General features: G+C 48.4%; 10 protein-coding genes across 10 annotated transcripts; 4 read left to right on the top strand and 6 right to left on the bottom strand.

Annotated features, from left to right (window-relative positions):
* Positions 1 to 719: 719 nt before the first annotated feature.
* Positions 720 to 1,082, top strand: P153DRAFT_389314 (uncharacterized protein; the record flags this gene model as incomplete). The annotated part of the gene is made up of 1 exon (XM_033670831.1): positions 720 to 1,082. The coding sequence occupies one exon, from the start codon at positions 720 to 722 to the stop codon at positions 1,080 to 1,082; it is 363 nt and encodes a 120-aa protein (XP_033520255.1).
* Positions 1,083 to 1,393: 311 nt separating this feature from the next.
* Positions 1,394 to 2,895, bottom strand: P153DRAFT_378676 (uncharacterized protein; the record flags this gene model as incomplete). Its single annotated transcript, XM_033669814.1, has 4 exons — positions 1,394 to 2,029; positions 2,135 to 2,274; positions 2,328 to 2,684; positions 2,763 to 2,895. 4 exons carry the CDS (start codon positions 2,893 to 2,895, stop codon positions 1,394 to 1,396), a joined length of 1,266 nt encoding a protein of 421 aa, XP_033520254.1.
* Positions 2,896 to 2,979: 84 nt separating this feature from the next.
* Positions 2,980 to 3,180, bottom strand: P153DRAFT_258033 (uncharacterized protein; the record flags this gene model as incomplete). The annotated part of the gene is made up of 2 exons (XM_033662793.1): positions 2,980 to 3,062; positions 3,111 to 3,180. Coding segments are annotated over 2 exons (153 nt in total), but the record flags the coding sequence as incomplete, so codon positions are not given.
* A 2,021-nt stretch (positions 3,181 to 5,201) lies between these two features.
* P153DRAFT_389312 (uncharacterized protein) lies at positions 5,202 to 5,685 on the bottom strand (the record flags this gene model as incomplete). Its single annotated transcript, XM_033670830.1, has 2 exons — positions 5,202 to 5,469; positions 5,582 to 5,685. 2 exons carry the CDS (start codon positions 5,683 to 5,685, stop codon positions 5,202 to 5,204), a joined length of 372 nt encoding a protein of 123 aa, XP_033520252.1.
* A 1,651-nt stretch (positions 5,686 to 7,336) lies between these two features.
* P153DRAFT_389311 (uncharacterized protein) lies at positions 7,337 to 8,347 on the bottom strand (the record flags this gene model as incomplete). Its single annotated transcript, XM_033670829.1, has 5 exons — positions 7,337 to 7,580; positions 7,644 to 7,896; positions 7,951 to 8,068; positions 8,119 to 8,197; positions 8,238 to 8,347. The coding sequence occupies 5 exons, from the start codon at positions 8,345 to 8,347 to the stop codon at positions 7,337 to 7,339; spliced, it is 804 nt and encodes a 267-aa protein (XP_033520251.1).
* A 900-nt stretch (positions 8,348 to 9,247) lies between these two features.
* On the bottom strand, positions 9,248 to 10,888 carry P153DRAFT_378675 (MFS general substrate transporter; the record flags this gene model as incomplete). The annotated part of the gene is made up of 4 exons (XM_033669813.1): positions 9,248 to 9,542; positions 9,593 to 10,221; positions 10,278 to 10,666; positions 10,717 to 10,888. The coding sequence occupies 4 exons, from the start codon at positions 10,886 to 10,888 to the stop codon at positions 9,248 to 9,250; spliced, it is 1,485 nt and encodes a 494-aa protein (XP_033520250.1).
* Positions 10,889 to 11,995: 1,107 nt separating this feature from the next.
* Positions 11,996 to 12,844, top strand: P153DRAFT_298965 (uncharacterized protein; the record flags this gene model as incomplete). The annotated part of the gene is made up of 2 exons (XM_033664246.1): positions 11,996 to 12,459; positions 12,508 to 12,844. Coding segments are annotated over 2 exons (801 nt in total), but the record flags the coding sequence as incomplete, so codon positions are not given.
* Positions 12,845 to 13,046: 202 nt separating this feature from the next.
* On the top strand, positions 13,047 to 14,799 carry P153DRAFT_369865 (ankyrin). Its single transcript, XM_033668876.1, has 2 exons — positions 13,047 to 13,141; positions 13,202 to 14,799. The coding sequence occupies exons 1-2, from the start codon at positions 13,127 to 13,129 to the stop codon at positions 14,585 to 14,587; spliced, it is 1,401 nt and encodes a 466-aa protein (XP_033520248.1). The 5' UTR covers positions 13,047 to 13,126; the 3' UTR covers positions 14,588 to 14,799.
* A 147-nt stretch (positions 14,800 to 14,946) lies between these two features.
* Positions 14,947 to 16,238, top strand: P153DRAFT_399992 (uncharacterized protein; the record flags this gene model as incomplete). The annotated part of the gene is made up of 4 exons (XM_033671776.1): positions 14,947 to 15,201; positions 15,431 to 15,723; positions 15,770 to 15,937; positions 16,027 to 16,238. The coding sequence occupies exons 1-4, from the start codon at positions 15,101 to 15,103 to the stop codon at positions 16,236 to 16,238; spliced, it is 774 nt and encodes a 257-aa protein (XP_033520247.1). The 5' UTR covers positions 14,947 to 15,100.
* A 368-nt stretch (positions 16,239 to 16,606) lies between these two features.
* P153DRAFT_378672 (uncharacterized protein) lies at positions 16,607 to 16,995 on the bottom strand (the record flags this gene model as incomplete). Its single annotated transcript, XM_033669812.1, has 2 exons — positions 16,607 to 16,710; positions 16,764 to 16,995. The coding sequence occupies 2 exons, from the start codon at positions 16,993 to 16,995 to the stop codon at positions 16,607 to 16,609; spliced, it is 336 nt and encodes a 111-aa protein (XP_033520246.1).
* Between the last annotated feature and the right edge of the window lie 133 nt (positions 16,996 to 17,128).

Raw genomic sequence — 17,128 nt, 5'->3', positions numbered from 1 at the left:
GTGGACCCCAAAGTACCAGGAGTATCACACCACCTGCAGAACTTCACTTCTAGATAGTTATGACCGACCACTTCATAACAGAAACATTTCCAATATCACAAACGCGTCACCATCAACGTAAAGTCCTGGACGCCTGAGGCGAGATTAAGCATTATGCCAAGATCGCCGAAAAACTAGCTCCATCCGGGAGTGTCCGTTCGTTTCACTTTCCGTATCTGGCTATCAGTGTCGGTGCGTGAAAAAGGGCAGTAACAATCAGATCCGTGCGCCGCAACCACGCCGCACTAAACACTCTCTCCAATGACAATATTGGAGCAACCGCCGCGAATCACCCTTTAGCCGCTGCATGGGGGATGCCCTGTTGCCTCAGCTGTGGCCCCGTTGTGAAGCTGTGCCACACCGAATCGCAGAGCCAATGGAGGACACAACAGAGGGAGAACACGCTCAGTTGGGTATGAAGGGGAATGCTCCATCAATCGTCCTGGCCTGCTGCTGACCTCCTGGCGCGTATAGTCGGGCGAATATCTGTCCGGTTACTGGTATAAATGTTCGTCACAAAGCAGTTTGTAACGAGTCTTTAAGACAAGCCTATCCATCGAAACAAAGTACCAGGTCAGTTAGTCTCGTGTTGCTCATCGAAGTTTCCTCACCGTGTTGTCCTAGATCAAATACCAGTCACGAATCCGACGTCACTTCAAACACGTTCATACATTTCCAAGATGTCGAAATACCTCAAGGAGTTCCACGACAATATCATCAAGACGCAGAGCTACAAGAAATTCTTCAATCAGCAAACCCCTGGAGGGCGTATCTTCCCGTCAAAGACGGCAAGGAACGACGCAGCATCCCAGTTGCGCTATGATGCTGGAGAGGTGGTGAATGGAAAGAAGAAGATCAACCTACAAGTCAACTCTCAAGCGAAGGGTGCTGCCCTCAAGGAGTTCATCGGCAACAAGAAAGGAACCCATGGCACCATTGCTTCTGGCGAGATCGATGTCAACACCCCAGAGCATAAGCAGGAGGAGACGATTCGAAACTTGTTCAAGACTGTGGCCACCCAGTACAAGTCGAAGGTCGGCTAAGGGGGAAAGAGATCCTTCTTATAAGTCTGAAAGGTGCTGACAGTTCCTTTGGGTTTTTCTGACGAAGCTACAACGATACTTTCCCGCTGCTTATTGATGGATGAATTGGGGTCCTGATATATGTAGCGTAAGATGTAGCGCTCCTGTCCCTAGAGTCCATTGTAGTCGAAGGAATGTAAATATCTCGTTTCTATCCTATGTGATATCACTTCCAATCATAGCTCGAGACGTCTTGATAGTACTGTCACATTTTTGCCCTGTATGAGCTCTCCAACTTGCGTGATGAACATAGGGAATCGCCCAGGTCCTCCTTAGTACGGCCAGATCTTCCGTATCTCTTCAGCCGATTTACCATACTCCGCACAGTGAGCTATGCAAATTTCAAGCAGTTCCTTGTTCCGCTGCTGCTTCTCCTCAAAGTCATCATCAGGGGCAATCCAGCCGTCGGCATCGGTACCCAGATATTCTCGGGCCAGTTCATAGATCTTGTGGTGATCCCGGTATACTTCAAATTCCTGCTGATACTTTTGGATCTCATCCTCGCTGAAATTGCATGGACAATCGCCGGAAAACCCCGCTTCATTCCATACGTCAGCTATTGCAATTAGGCAAGCACGAAGAGGTACAATACCCTCTTCCCACGCTTCTCCGCAACGGAGAAAGAGTTGTCGGAAAAGAGGAGGAAGACGTATGGAATTAAGGACATTCTTGTTCTTAAAACCGCTGGCAGCCTCGTAAGCCTTGCCCATCATTGCTTGTTTGTGTCTGAACCTAGCAATCGCTTGATCGTCGTCGTCCATTTCATTAAAGTTCTCCGGGAGCGTTGGTACCTCGTTCCCAAGCTTGTAGTCGTCGCCAATGCTTATAAATTCAGGGAAGCGAACTTGGTAAAACAGAGGCGAGACTACAATAGATTGCAAATCAATAAGTGAGACGATTTGGGTAGGCTCTTCGTCAGACACGTAGATGTTTCCCATGTGTAGGTCGGTATGCCATAAGGTCGGCCACGAGAAGCGTCCAGGAAGAGTCTTCGCGTCCATCTTAGAAAAAACCTGTTTAGCTATTTCCAAAACAGCAAGTTCTTCCTCAGTCGAGGCTCGTGGCGGCCCGTAGGGTACAACTTTGGGATTCTGTTTGATACGTGAAATCTCGCGTTCGGCAAGCGCAACGCCAAAAGCAGGTAGTGTAGGCCCTAATGAGGTATGATTATTAGTTAGGTAATCAAGTTGCCCCAGTATTACTCACATGGCCCTCGATCAAGGTTTGCCTGTACAGATTCCGCTTCGTCCTTGCCAAACCATGACGGCTCGCAAGACGGCCCAATACAAAAATGACCGGAAGGATCCATGTCGGGTGCGAGTGGTTCGTACTTGTCGTCAGCCCCCATTGACTCACGGAAGTATAGACTTCCATTTGCGGGGAAAGCAATCGCCGCGAGATCAGCTTCAACCTTGCACAGGTTTTCGATAAATTCAAAATGATTGTACTCTTCCATCTCTCCCCATTTCTTGACCAGTTGACAGCCGGCAGCCTTCTCCATTATGATGTATTCGGCACCGACTGGGTTCGAAGAGTCGGCATTCCATGCTAGGACTTTGGGGACTGGAACTGTGGTGTGGTCATGCACTATTATCGTATTGATTAGTCAGTAGCTTCCTCTTTCAAGACATAAGGACGCACAGTATTGCAGAACAGCTGCTTCAGATGCTGTGAGGTACTTAGGGGGCCCAGCAATAGAGAAAGGAAGTTTAGCAACGACCTCCGTTCCATCTTCTTTGCTCATAAGCAGTGCCTTGCTGAAGCCGCCTTCCATTTTCTCAATCGCGCGGATAGGCGATTTGCTACTGCCGGCAGAGGCGGCTACAGCGCAGAGCTGGTCTAAATCGAATTTCAGATATCTTCGGTCGCATGACTCCTTCTCTCTGGCTAAGAAACGTCCGTTGGTATATTTGAAAAGCTCCTCGCGACTAATTTTCTTGCCTAGAACAACTTGATTAATAATTCAAATGGGTGACAGGTAGTTCTTACCCCGGCAGAGTATCGAAAGAGTTCTGGATGAACTGGAGGAACTCGCGTGCTTGCTCTTCCAAAACTTCATGCTGATAGATGTAATAGAAAACAAGAATGGCATACTCTCCGTATTGATTCTGTTTGAGACTGATTTGCTTAGTAACTGTAAGCACTTATCATGAGAGGAGGGTAATCGAAATACCTGATGCTATAGATCCTTGGGCCTTAGTCTGTGGTTGAAGATGTACACGCGCGCCAGACTCTGATTGGAATGGCAAGCTGAGCCAGAGAAGAGAGAACGTGGTAGCGAAACAAGTTTGAGTACAGACGACCTCTAGCTTCGGTGCATATGCAACGCGCTCAGGTTGCTAGAGTCGGTGACGTGGGCTGTATTATCGATACTTTCAGGACCTGCGGCACAGCATCGACGCATGTAAAGGCGATCGGGAGCGAGGTCTCGGAGAGATTGTAGGAAGATATCGATGTAGACAGCGTGAACCAACAGCATGGAACTCTTCGGTTGTCGATCAGCTAAAGTCAAGGGATGGGAGAGTAGTTGGTGTACATTGAGGCAAGATTGCGGCGAGGGAAGAAGAGTCGAGGTGGGATTTGTTTCATGGAAGCGCCGGGTGACGTAAACAACACGCTTAGACCCTAATGGAAGGCTGCGCATGTGGGCGTGGACTTTGTAAACGCTTTCCCCGCTTAATAGTGGTCCCTTCAAGATTTTGCCCAGCCGCCAGATTTCACTTGCGTACATTTATTCTGCGGTGTTAATACCTGTACTAGCGTTTCCTCAAGATCTTTCGGGGTAGCATCGGCTAATTTGTCAGCGGCATGGTTGTTCTAAATTTACCACTAGTAAGGGTTGAAGCCAGTCAATCCCACAGCAGATGCTAAGCCACTATGGCTCAGTCCCCGCGCCATAGCTCAATCCTGGTTAGTGGTAAACCTATCAGGTTTAATTCTACGGTAAGGTGCCTAGCGGAGCCACACGAGACGTCGCGCTGCTCTTGCGCCAGCTGCAGTGCACCTTGCCTGTCACTTAGAACGGCCTCATCGCCATGCCCCCGGTTCCAAAAATCGCCATACCAAAGCTTAGTATTGGCAGCTTATCGCATATGCTGACAGGTTGACGTAGGGTTATGTAATCCCTGGCTACAGTGCGGCGCAAACCTCGTTGCGACTGCGTTCGAGGGGAAGCCGGTTTCTAGAGAGCGCCTGTTCTGAAGAGTGCTTATCTCAAAGACAGTATCGTTATGAGTCACTCTCAGTCAATTGGGTGATCGAAGTGAAGAAAGCTCACACCCTTGGCTTACTGATTTATCTCACTTATCAATTCTTCTGAATCTCGCTGCAGGGACAGGGAATATGATGCTGAGTAGAGCGGATTTAATAACGCGAGTTCGACTTCGAAAAGCTCCACACGAGTAGGAATTTGACGACGTTGACTGATGACTTTTTGTTGCCATCATGTATGTATTTTTTGGTTTCTCGGAAGTTAACTTTTGATGACATGAATACTTTCACACCGTAGTAACGAGCCGTTTGGAAAGTATTCTGTCGGATATGCTGATTGTTCGAGGTCAACGTCGCGCTCAATTCCGGCAGAGACTAATACTTGGAGAAGTAAATTGTTTAGGCCCCAGTTCACCTGAAATAAACTGGAACTCCAGGACTCCAACTTTACAATGTTGAGCGGGTGATCCATGGGACACGTAATTCTAGCAGACAAATCGTTTCAATAATCAACTTCTATTCCACAAATATATGTCAAGAACAGTACCTCTGGCCATTTTGTTGAACAAACGATGAACTCCCGTTGGGTTCCGATCAGCAGTATCATGATTTTGATGAAGATGTATTCATCACTCCACTATTCAAGCCGAAGAAGCCACAGTTTGACTGGCATGCACTGTTGGTTGCCATATAAATCACGGTTTTTCGGAGTAGAGGGTAATATTCAAATGAAAGACTGTTCTAAACATGATCTACATCGAAACAAATCATAAAATTGAATGCCCCTGTGGCTTTGAAACTGACTCCTTATCATTCGGGATCAACTCTACCCTCCTCTTCATCCAAGCGTACATGATGTTGCTCCAGTCATTAGTTGGCCCTGACAGACTGTCCGCTGAAACCGAAGCCCTGGCAGCTGTTCTGCTTGGTGGTGGTGAAAGAGGTGCTCTGGCAGTTGGTGGCTCGGTAAACAGTGAGTTTCAATCCCTTGTTGCTGTCGTATGCAACACTGTTGCCAGTGTTGAAGTTTTGGCAATTGTTGTTTCCGGCCTCGCGATAGTTATGATAAGCTCCCGTGACGCAATTGGTCACGGAAAAGGCGTGGACATCGGGAGTCAGGACAACGGCAACTGCGACACTGGAGGCAAACGTAAACTACATTTTGAATTGGTGGGCTATGAGAATCAAGTCAGTTAGTGTAAAAAGTGGAAGGCACGGGTTGTGTCCTTCAATGAAGTGGAAAAACGTACTGGAGAAGTGATGGCATCGAAGATCGATGAGAGTGGTTGTTGAAGCTGTGTGGAGGAGTTGAAGTTGCTAAGTGTTGTGATGATATTGAGTAGAGGGGAGACATCGTCCAGGTACTTATACGTCCCAGAAGACCCCGGTTTTCATTCACATTGGAGTCATCCTGGGTATGTGTTCTGTGGACTAGATAGCATCTGGAGTTCTATGCGAGAGGATCTTGAGCGGTGAGAAAGCCCTGGTATCATGCCTTGAGATTGCTGATCACTATCATGACGAAGAGCCATCTAATGCTGGGTGTATAACCTGTAACGGTTAGTGAACTACTTAACCTTACTAGAGGCCTATAGTTTTTGAACGTATTGTTCTCCGCCACGGTCTTGCCGTGGCAACAGAGTGAGCTGCTAGCAGAAACATGGCTGAAAGTAGACCCTATGTATTCTACCTTGCCACGCTGCTCCGTCTCTTCTTGCTATGAACACCGGCATCGACTCAATATGATTCTTATGGTCCCGACTCTAGAGTTCGCAGCTTCTCAGCCAATACTATACTACGTGTGCTGCTCCATATCAGATATGTGATACTTCTGTAGGTGAAACGTTCCTGGTTAATCTTTCGACTTCATGGTGAGAAAATATCACCCGGGTAAATCACATGCTAGCCCTTAGAAGACTAGACGTCGTCTGTAGAAGCTTCGTCAGTGAATTCTGGCTCCGCCCGTCACTGTCAGGCACCGATAACAACTTGAAATGGAGTGAGCACTAATCGACTCCGCCTTCATGGCATGGAAACAGACTAGCTGTTAGCGCACGTGGCCAGCCGCTTCCGACGCCCGTTCCGCATCTTTCATCGGCTCTTTTTATCACTAGCTATGGCCCGCACGGGCGACCCACATCCATATCCCTGCAGACTGGGGGCCTGATGTACGAGCCTATTATAATGATTCTTCAGCCATGATTTAATCAGGAACTCATCTCCAAGACGCTACAGCTTTCCTCTGGATAGTAAGATGTTGTATTTTCAAGACAAGTAATGGTGATTGTAGTCTCTCTATTCGATATCTCCCTTACTTAACAAGAAAGGTTTGTCGGACTGACCATGGTAACATAAGTCTACAATTGTCTCGGCTTTTTGATTGATCGTAAGGATAGGCAGGAATTTTGACCCGCCGACTAGTGTTGATGAGGCTGAACAGAGGGGCTGCAAGATCGATGACGCTCGACATCCCCACAACACAACTCATCCAATAACATGATTCAAGTATACTGTTCACTGATTGATGGGAAATAGTTATCTAGCACAAGGTATATGGCGAGTGAATTCACCGACTTTATAAGGATGCTTTCAGTAAATCTGGTTTTACCGAGAAAGAAAACGTTCTATCAGCATGTTTAGTTAGTACATTTATTGCAAACTGTTCAATTTTGTCCCCTCCAACTTCGTACTCCTATGTGTCAACTGCTGAATTTAGGACCAAGATAGAGATAGATCAAAACGCTTTGCTTGTAGTGCACAGTCTCACTCGCGCTTTCTTCTACGTTCAACCCCTCACGTTCCTCTCAATTCGCTCGAGATTACGGTCACTCCAATGCTGAACTATGTTGTCATAAAGCAGTCCATGATTGTGCTAAAGTTCTCAATTGTTATCACACCTGTTATGTGTGTTTAGCCATGATTTAGCCATCTACAACTTTCGCATGCATACCAGGCCATTGCACAATGAGCACAAATGCCAGAACAGTAGAGCGCGCAGCACTGCCTCACGAATCCCTTAACTCGAGAGTAGGTAGCAAATTACCGTGAGCCGCACCTTCGTTACTCCTATCCCATGCCCAACGCTTGGCCAGTGTAGGCTCCAACTCGTTGTCCAGCATATCCACCACATAGCGTCCAATAGTTGGCATGAATTTCCACCCATGGAAAGAGCCAGCAGTGGCTACGTAAAGATTCTCACAATGTGGATGAGCAGTGATGACGAAGTCTTGGTTCGGGGTTACCGCGTCCCTGAATATCAAGATTAACATACCCTATCTTCACTACATTCAAGTAATTTGAGGTGTCACGTACCAGCAGACTCGGTACTCGTCAATCGTCACACTCCTCCCGGGCTCGCCTAAAATGCCGTTCTTTACGGTTTCGAGTCGCGCTTTCAAGCCTTCGGTTGGATTCTTTTGGTCTTGATCTGGGCTATCTGGCGGCATGGAAAAGGACTGTCCAGATGCTTCGTGCTTGACGGTTTTTTTGAAGCTCTCATCGCGACAGAACTTCACTGTATATGGCTCGTCCTCAATCAATGGTGCTGTCAAAGGCATGATTTCTCCTGTGCTTGAAGTCAGCTTTTCTGAGCCTGTATAGGTTGAATGACGGGACACACCTCGAGTGGTTTTGATGGCGTGAACACTGACAGGTATCTCTGTATATTTCTTGCCTTTCTGAGGATCAAGATTGACGATACCAGTGACTATTGCTGCAGGCACCATACGGCCGTCTACCTGAAGATCCACACGGTCAGGTGCGCTACCCGCAAGTAATTTTGCTGTACCAGCTCCGGTGTAAAGAAGGATACGACCGGCGACAAGTTCATCTCCATTGGTGGTACGAATACCGGATCAACCTTCGCCCTGTTTGAAGGTCAAAGTCTTGATATCAGCTTTGACATACTTCACTCCAGCAGCCACGGCCGCATCGGTGAAAGCAGCAAGGACTTTGGTAGCTTCCGCCCACCCGCTGTTTTCGTTGACGAAGACCTCAGTGACATCCGTAAAGTCCATATGATCATAGAGGCTTCCATATATCTTCCTGGGTATTTGAGCCCGTTGCCCTAATCACTGTTGCGCAACCACAAACTCCAGTGACTATAACAAATGTCGAGCTCAACACAGCACATCTGGACCTAAGTACATAAGTGAAGAACAAATTAGCCGCAACCTGTTTTACTCTTATTAGTACTTCTTCTAGACTGCAAAATATTGCAAGTGTTGATAGTCTGGGTCAGGAGGTTGTTACAATACTGCTACATAATAAGCTACATGGGTCAGATTATAGGAGGAGCAGCAAAACGAAGCCGCTCTTTTTGGTAATCTTGACGGGTTCTGGGTCGCCTTTTGGTTGCGATCAAGGTAGTGAAGTTGATCTTGACGGGATTCTTTGTCTTCCTCTAGTACCTTGATCGTGTCTTCATGGCCCACGTACGGGGAGATGGTCGAAAGTAAACTTCGTACTCAGATGGACACTGAACAGATGAGAAGATTGGATATATGGTAGGCCAAGAAAGTATTTATGAAGCGACTGACGAAGTACGTAGATGTATGATACAAAGTTGAGTTCAATGTCGAGTATCAAACGAGTGTCAGCTAACACCCTGCAACTCCCGAATGGAACAGATTTCAGTTCCCATCACTTCAATGAGATTCTGAAAGATGACAACACATGCCCCAAGACGTGAGGAGGCTATGTGCTAGATGTCTACTCATGTTCATTTATGAGGCAAAGTGCTTACACAACGTCACTTGTGAGTAAAGAGGGTTGTTGTGGAGGACCATGTAGTCTCAAATACTGCTAATTAAAACGTGCTACCTATCCGCTCATGCTGGAATGGAAACTCGAACGCAATCATAGCCTCTGCCGGTATACTCGATAGTTCAGCCTAACCTCAATCCTCGAAAAGACATTCAAGCTTTCCCCTGCTCGGAATGTCTGTATGTAACTAAATCGTCGATAGTCTCATCCGTGAATTTAAGGTCTTCTTCAACCGGCACGGTATCCTTGACCTTCAAAAGAATGACCGGCAGCGCAACGACCAGGCTGCCAGCTAGCAAGATCCAGCTCGAAGCAAACATGTTCATGTATGGGGTCCCCTTGCCATTCAACCGCCAAATTATGGCTGCACCAGCTGACTGTATGCCTTTATAGAAGCCTGCGAAGTTAGCCAATTTACGACTATTGTTGGTAATTGCTCCCATCAGCCTGTCGCGAGTTAGCAAAATCTATTCGCGGAGCAGACTCAAGCTGTTTACCAATACACACACGTTTGCCAGGCTGCATCGTAGAAGCCATAAGCAACATATAAAAACATTGGCCCCACAAAACCATCTGTCGACCAGTCGTATTGAGTGACAGTGTTTTCCTGGATATCTTTTCGTGTGTATCTCCTCTGAAAGACATATCCTCCACCCCAGACGGCGAATGTAAGGATGAACATGATAACCCAAGCAAACTTTGCTCGAGTAGTCCTTCTGATATTCGGAAAGTCGAGGCCGAATCCAAATACGAGAGCCCCGATCATTTGAGCTAGCCAGTAGAGCGTGTTGTTGAGTGCGCGAGTACGCACGTTGAATCGCGCTAAGTTGACATCTTGAAACTGATAGGTGTAGAACCAATTGGAGGCAAAAAATAGAGGAAATAGGAAGATTATGTAGGGATCACTCCTAAGTGTCTCCCACAGGCCAATAATCTCCGATTTCCATGTCGGGTGCTTCATCAGAATAATCTTAGACCCGTCACGACGCACGACATGCTTTGCATCGACTAAAGTCCAGGACAGACAGGCTCCGAGACCTGTGAGAATCAAGAAACCGATGTAAGTGGCGTTACTGACACCTTTGCCTTTGACTGTGTCGTTGTCGATGTTCAGGCCAAGTGTAACCTGATATCGATATAAGCTTTTTGCATCCGACATCAGATGGGACAATATCGACTTACCACACTGCCAATCACAGCACCTAGGTTGAAAATTATCCAGAACCAAGAAATATATCGGCCTTTGAGCTTCTCTGGCGGATACGACATCATTATGGCTCCTTGCGCAGACCAGAGAATGCCGGCACAGCTTCCAAGCAACACGCCGGCGAAGACGACGTAGCCAAAATTCTTTGTGTGATTGAAGCACAGATACGAGCTAACGTAGACGCAGTATCCAAAGCCGCCGAAAGAGAGGGAGAACCTGATGCCCAGAGTATTCACGATCGTGCCGGCGAAGAAACCAACAACAGCGAAGGTAGCGTAGAGTGCGCAGTTTGAAGCGTCACTGGCGTAGGCATCGTCGTCAAGTTGACCTCCACCTCCAAGGCCGTTGAGAGCATTGAACATGCCTGCATATAGTCAGTACGCTAAACAATATCGTCGCATAGTGTACACTTACCTGGACAAAGGAAACATACGAATGACACCAAGATCAACTGCGACTCAGGTGAAGCATAATAGGGTAGGGTCAGAGGTCCGAGTTTCAAGGCCTTGTATTTCCATCCGGTCTGCCTTTCGATCTCGCGACCATATATGGGTTCAATGGAGTGACCTAGCGATTGTGTATCCATGATCGTAGGACCTTTTCTGAGCTCCACCATGGTGTGTTGGTAGAGTGCGACTGGCCTCAAACGACTAAGGTAGGGCCGTTGTCGTGGTAAATTTCTGTCAATAACACGTAGAAGATACTGCTTGATTAACAGTGGCACTGGTTCAGTGACACCGTGGAAGACAAACAACCAACACTAGATACGAAAATAACTGGAAGGTGGACAATAGCTGAGTAAGTAGAAGACCGGATGGACAGGTCCTTCTCCTGTAGCCCCCGACAGTGCACTGCCTTGACTATGTGGAAGGGTGGGGGCCAATACTTGCCCGGCCACGATATCAGTCAAAAGAGTCTTGCGACATGCACCTTACAGTACACCATGGAAACTATTAAAGTTTGGTATCATAAGATACCTTGAGCTCTCGCGAAGCTTACTATCACAATAATTTTGGTTTTCGACGGTGGGTGTATGAGGCTTCATCGATTTTACGTTCAAGGCTGAATTCAATACTTCAGTTGTGATGATGGATCGACTGCTGTACCACATGAGAGGCGTTCACATGTGCGCCCTTGATATTACGGCGGCTTACGCAGACCCCGCTCCGAGCTGAAGATGCATATGCGTATGTCCGTTCAACCAGTCGAAAGGTAATTGAGTCGGATGTTAGATTTGTTGAGACTTTGTGATTGGGGCCTTTAAGGGTGTGCGCGTGCTTCCTATTCTGGTCTCCTGTGTTCGAGACCTGAAAGACTGAGACCAAAGCTGCGTTCTTCATGGGAAGCAACGCGATAAAACTGAAGGGAGAAGCACAGCAAAAATTTGAGGCTAGGTATATACAAGCGACGTATAAGGAGCACAAGCTATACACAAAATTTGTATGTAGTTGTCTAACTGTTCGAACATCTCGCTGCAACTTGTTCCTTGGTATTTCAACTAACCGAGAGCTGAGGTGTGGTCAGCTCAGTTACACAAGGCTGTGGCGCACGCCGCTTACGACGCATAATCTCTCTCGCAGGCTGACCTGGACTCGACGCTTTTTGTAACCTGGAGTTCGGTTTTCTCGTACCTTTCAGCATGTATCATACTAGTACGTCCACGTATGATCATAACGCGCGCGTCATGGCAACGATGACTCCGTTCACGGCTGTGAGCACCGCCTCTGCCATTCTGTCACTGAGCAAGAGGGCTTGGAAGCTTGGGATTGCGCTTTCAAAGCTCGATCAGGGTGCTGAACTTGTCGATACTATGATCAAAGTTTTGACAGAGGAGGTCAAATCGCTTGGGATTGAGTGCGATCTTGTATACACCGAACTAGAGATGGATGTCAACAAGAACGGTGCAGGCTCATCTCCGCTACTTGATGTTGACAACAGAGTATGGGATTGCCTCGAAACGCAGATAAAAGAGACCAGTCAAACAATACAAGAGCTGGAGATGTTCGTCGAAAGAGTGGGAAGTCAGCAGATCGGTTTCTTCGGCCAGGCTCAGCGCCAGTGGAAGCTGGACGAAAGCCGGCAGCAGATTATCAGCTTCGGGATGGTAGTATGTAGACACACCGACAATCTGCATATTATATCGCTGTTGATCGATACGTAAGCCTTACTACGATTGTCATTCGACAGAGCTGACCTCGTCTGCAGGATAATTACGCATCTTGCACCTGGCCGAGTTGATCAGCGGCTTTCTAAGAAGTTGGAAAGATTACAAGTCGTGATTGAGAAACTGCACAAATCATCAAGAGCCGACCCGCAGTCGCGCCTTTCACATACTGAAGCCACTTTGATACAATGTGCGCGCGAAGTCATCGCGACAGGTACGACCTTGTACGAAGCAAGTCTCTCTCCGAGGTCTTTCGCTGGAGGCCAAGAGACAGCGAGTAGCAATATCCGCGTCGTGGTTTGGGTGGATACTCTGGCATCTATCCGTCGGGACCAGCGATGTTTGGAGGCTTCAGACACAATCCCAAAGAGACCAACCGAAACTTCTGCGCAAAATGCTTTGCAGGAACGCGGAGCCGGCGATGTGGCAACGGACAATTCTGATGATGATTTGGAGACGGATCTTGCCAAAGCAGCGTTGGATACGGGCACAAAGGCTTTCGAGAGGCAAGAATGGACCGAGGCCGACTCTCTTCTCCAAGAGGCGTTACAAGTGCTGCAACAGCTTCCGGTGCAGCAACGCGCATTCTGTGATATCTTCGCTATACACTACATACTCGCTGTCTGTGCGTATCATACGCAAGGGCCTGCGGATGCCGAAATGGCCCTTGTGAGTCTGGTCCAACAGTCAGTGAGCTCGGACGCGAAACGAGAGTGTATCTACAATGCGTCACACCTATTGTCACAACTATATGTTAGAACAGGCCAGATTGACCGTGCGCGATCTGAGTGCGAGAAAGCGTTGCAGGCGCGCAGGCGACTACTAGGCAAACAGAGCGAAGCTTCCTTGGAGTCTATGGCACTCATGGCGCATATATACGTCTTGCTCGACAATCGCGCTCGTGCAAAATCATGTCTTGCCATGATACCAGAAGCACGCAGAAGCGCTGTAATACAACATGTCGAAGACTCCCTGGGCACGGAAGTTCATCTCGACTTTTCATCACTAATGACTCGACCGGCCTGTGATGACCCAGACCTGGTAACACAGAGCATCCAAAGTAGGCTCTCTGGGTCGACTGTTGGACTAGCCATGGAAGATCGTTCGTACCGCCCATTGTCTCTGTTAGTCAAAACGCCAGCTCCCAGTATTCGGCAATCGTTTGAACCAAGCCAGTCACCGCGATCCATTCCTATTGCACTTTCTCCCCTGCAGACAGTGTCAACTAATCCGAGGGTCATGAACGACAATAGATTCAAAGAGGAATACCCCGCAGACGCAATAGCAGTTGATGCCGCATCTCTGTGTCTCAGTGAACCTCCAGAGGCAAACGAAATTCCCAAAGGCAGACATCTGTCTCGGAAAGACGTGATCGCCAAGATAGGTTGCCAACCCAGAGATCGCATCGAGGAAGCTGTCTGTGACGGCGACCATTCGGCTTTGGCCAGTCTTCTTGACAAGAAAAAGGACTTTTGGCGGTCCAAGGTGCGGAAGCGAGTTCGTCCAGAACGTTTGACAGCGCTACACTTTGCTGCGCTCTTTGGCGAGATTGACATGGCACGGCGCCTGCTAGGCGCGAGTTTCAATGTCAATGATGTGCCGTACGGATATTCAACCAGATTGTCGCCCTTGAAAATTGCCGTTGGCGCACGACAAACGAACATGGTAGAATTCTTAATTGCCAACGGCGCTAAGCCATCTGAGCCGGACTCATGGTCGACTTTAGCTGGGCAGTTAATGAGTCGTTCATGGCTGCAAAAGACGCTCTCGGACGCCGAGAAAGAGTTTGCTCCAAACCGCATAGTTGCCGTATTGAACATCTTGATGAGACATGGGTGGGATGTAAATGCACCGTTCGAGTCGTCCGGCGCTACAGTGCTTCATCAGGCTGTCACTTTTTGGATGGGTGACTACAGGTTCGATTTAGACCTCCGTACTGCGGTCACTTCGTTTCTGTGTGCACGAGGTGCAAACCCTTACCAAGCGAACGGCGAAGGAAAGACGCCCTATGACTTGGCTTTGGCCTCTGGTCATCAAGATTTGTTAGCGATTCTTTACAAAGATTCGAAGAGGAAAGGATTATACGATATGTCGGATGATCCTGTTGAGCTTTCTGGTTAAGCTTCGTTGATTGGTATGTATGACGGTGGTGTAATGGTTACAGAATACCGAGTACTTTCGTCTGTGTTTTACGTTAATAGTCTATGCCAGACTTCGGACGGTGTTGGTGATGATAGCGCAACTCAAATCCATCTCTTCCCAAGCCCGAAGCCAATGTAAATATAGTCATAAGTAACAAGACACAACAAACCCGAAGATTGACAAAGCCATCGACAGCGGAGAGATACTGTGTAGGATGCAAACCTATCGCAGCAAGAAACCCCACACCAACACCTGACCTCGCGCGCCCGTGCTCCACCACCCCACTCTCCCGCCCAAACCCCTAGCGCAATCTTCCCACGCGTCGCATTTCGTCATCCCGCGAAACAACTTTCCCCCAACACACAACGCGTCACGTTCCTCCTATTTTACATCTTCACGTCTAAACTACATTGCATCGCAGTGTAATATTGTTGGGTCTTTTTATATCAAGGTGGTTTAGATAGCTTACTGAACACGCGGACTTGCGACAAGATGACGAAGCGCAGCTCGGACGTGTATCTGGCGATGGGGGATGAGGAGCTCGATGAGCAGATTGAAGATATGGCCGTCACGGATAGCTGTGATGTTGTTCGGTTTGTGGATTTTTTTATTCTCTTTTTTTGGCATTTTCGCAGTGAAGTGTGCATGTCAGGGGTGTTTTCGCGCCAATGTGCACTACATGCGCCATGATTCCCAGACAGTATTGTTCCCTCAGACGGAGATGCGCTCCATTACCGCATCTACCCACACGTCAATCGCGAATCTCAACTTATCCACCATTCCTGTCGATATTTGCACATAGTATGCTAAGACCCGTCGCAGCCGCAAAATCCGCACCTTCCTCGACAACGGCGAGATGAAAGTCGGCGAGTTCCAGAAAGAAATCGGCGTAAACTCCAAAGGCTACAGCATGTTCATGAACCAGAACGGGCGCGACAAAGGGTCCGGCTCGTCAGTGTACACAGCCGCATGGGCGTTCTTCAAGAAACGGGAGCTCCGCGGCATCAAGATGAAGCCGAATAAGAAGGTGAAGACTGCTGATGAGGGCGATGCTGTGCCGAGCGTGGATGGCGTTGAGATTGAGGGCGAGAAGGAGGACAAGGTGCCTGTTTTTGGTAGGTTGGTTAAGGTGGGATGGGAATGTGAGCTAATGGAAGGCAGATACGTGTGACGAGGTTCGCAGGAAAATCAATCTGCACCTCAAGAAGCCGGGTGTTACGCAGGCGGCCTTTCTTCGCGAGGTGGCGGCGCAGTATCACACCACGCCACCGAAGAAGATTCAGTCCAAGCAGCTGAACGATTTTCGGAGCAAGCACGGGGCTTGGGAAGGTATGTATCTCTTGACTCTGTTGACAGTGGTGTTCTCGGAAGCGACGGCGACTCAAAATCAAGAACGAAGGGTGCTGACAACTCGCCAGGCAACACATCGAGCGTCTTCTATGGCGCTTATGTCTACTTTGAAAAACTTCGCATTAAGGAAGGCAAGCCGAAGGGCAAGAAGAGAGAGGAGATGGAGGGGATCTGGGGTAAGGAGGGAGGTTTGGACACGAAGAGTAGGCGTGAGTATTTCACGTGTCTAGCGGGTGAGAGACCGGTTATGGATGCTCATGGCAGAGTGTCGTTTGGTTGATTGATAGAAAGAGAGGTTCGAGGACACATTTTTGAGAGGAGGCTTTGTTTTACTGTTCGTGTATAACAGCGCTGATTTTGTGGCTTAGGATGCGGCGTTTTGAGGAGTCGTCTGTTCTGACTGCTTCTTTCAGGGTAGCTGATATTGTTAGTAAGTTGGAAAGGTACCGTTCTCGCGCATGGTCCATGAAAGTAGTTGAAGTGTGTTTTTGGTGTGTTCCTCCGGGCTTTGAATGGTTCAATAGGCCCCTGGCTAGGCTGGTGAATATACATGCCAATGCCTCTCAAACTTCCATCCGTTGTCCGCTAAACTTGCTATAATATGCGCCACCAACGCCCATGTGAATATGTGTTGATTTGTTGGTTGTGTTATAATGTCGCCGCCGCCTCGATAGCTCCTGCCGCCTTGAATGCCCCTGGACTTGTGACAACAATCTCGACGGGGTATTTCCACATCATATACTTTGCCCACCCTATCTCGCTGTCAGAAATGTGACTTGGAACTTTCCTCTCGCGAGCGACGTACCCCAATATGCGCATTTCCTGCCAAAGTATTTTCCCAGATACGGCACCATGACCATGGTCAACAGCAACTCCATTTGCTGTAGCGACTCTCTCCATTCTCTTTCCGCATCTGAGAGATATTCTTCCTCGTCTGCTGAGGAGCTCGTCGCGGAGGAGGGGAGCGAGTCGATCTCGTCGGCATCCGAGGAGCTTGAAACACGCTCGATGAAGCTCTCGCTGTTGCTGAGCGACATGGCGGCGGGCGGAAGGAGACGATATTGTCCAAGAGAGCCAGGACAGGGCGGTTTGGAGGACAGGCTACGGCGAGCACATGGACAAGCCGGGGTGGGCGATGCAGCTTGACTGCGGGTGTCGTCGGCGCGCGTT

The sequence above is a fragment of the Dothidotthia symphoricarpi genome (genome assembly GCF_010015815.1).
Source record: "Dothidotthia symphoricarpi CBS 119687 unplaced genomic scaffold P153scaffold_19, whole genome shotgun sequence".
In the NCBI taxonomy this organism is placed as follows: domain Eukaryota; kingdom Fungi; phylum Ascomycota; class Dothideomycetes; order Pleosporales; family Dothidotthiaceae; genus Dothidotthia; species Dothidotthia symphoricarpi.
Note: the sequence above shows the minus strand (reverse complement) of the source record. Positions and strands in the feature narration are given on the sequence as shown.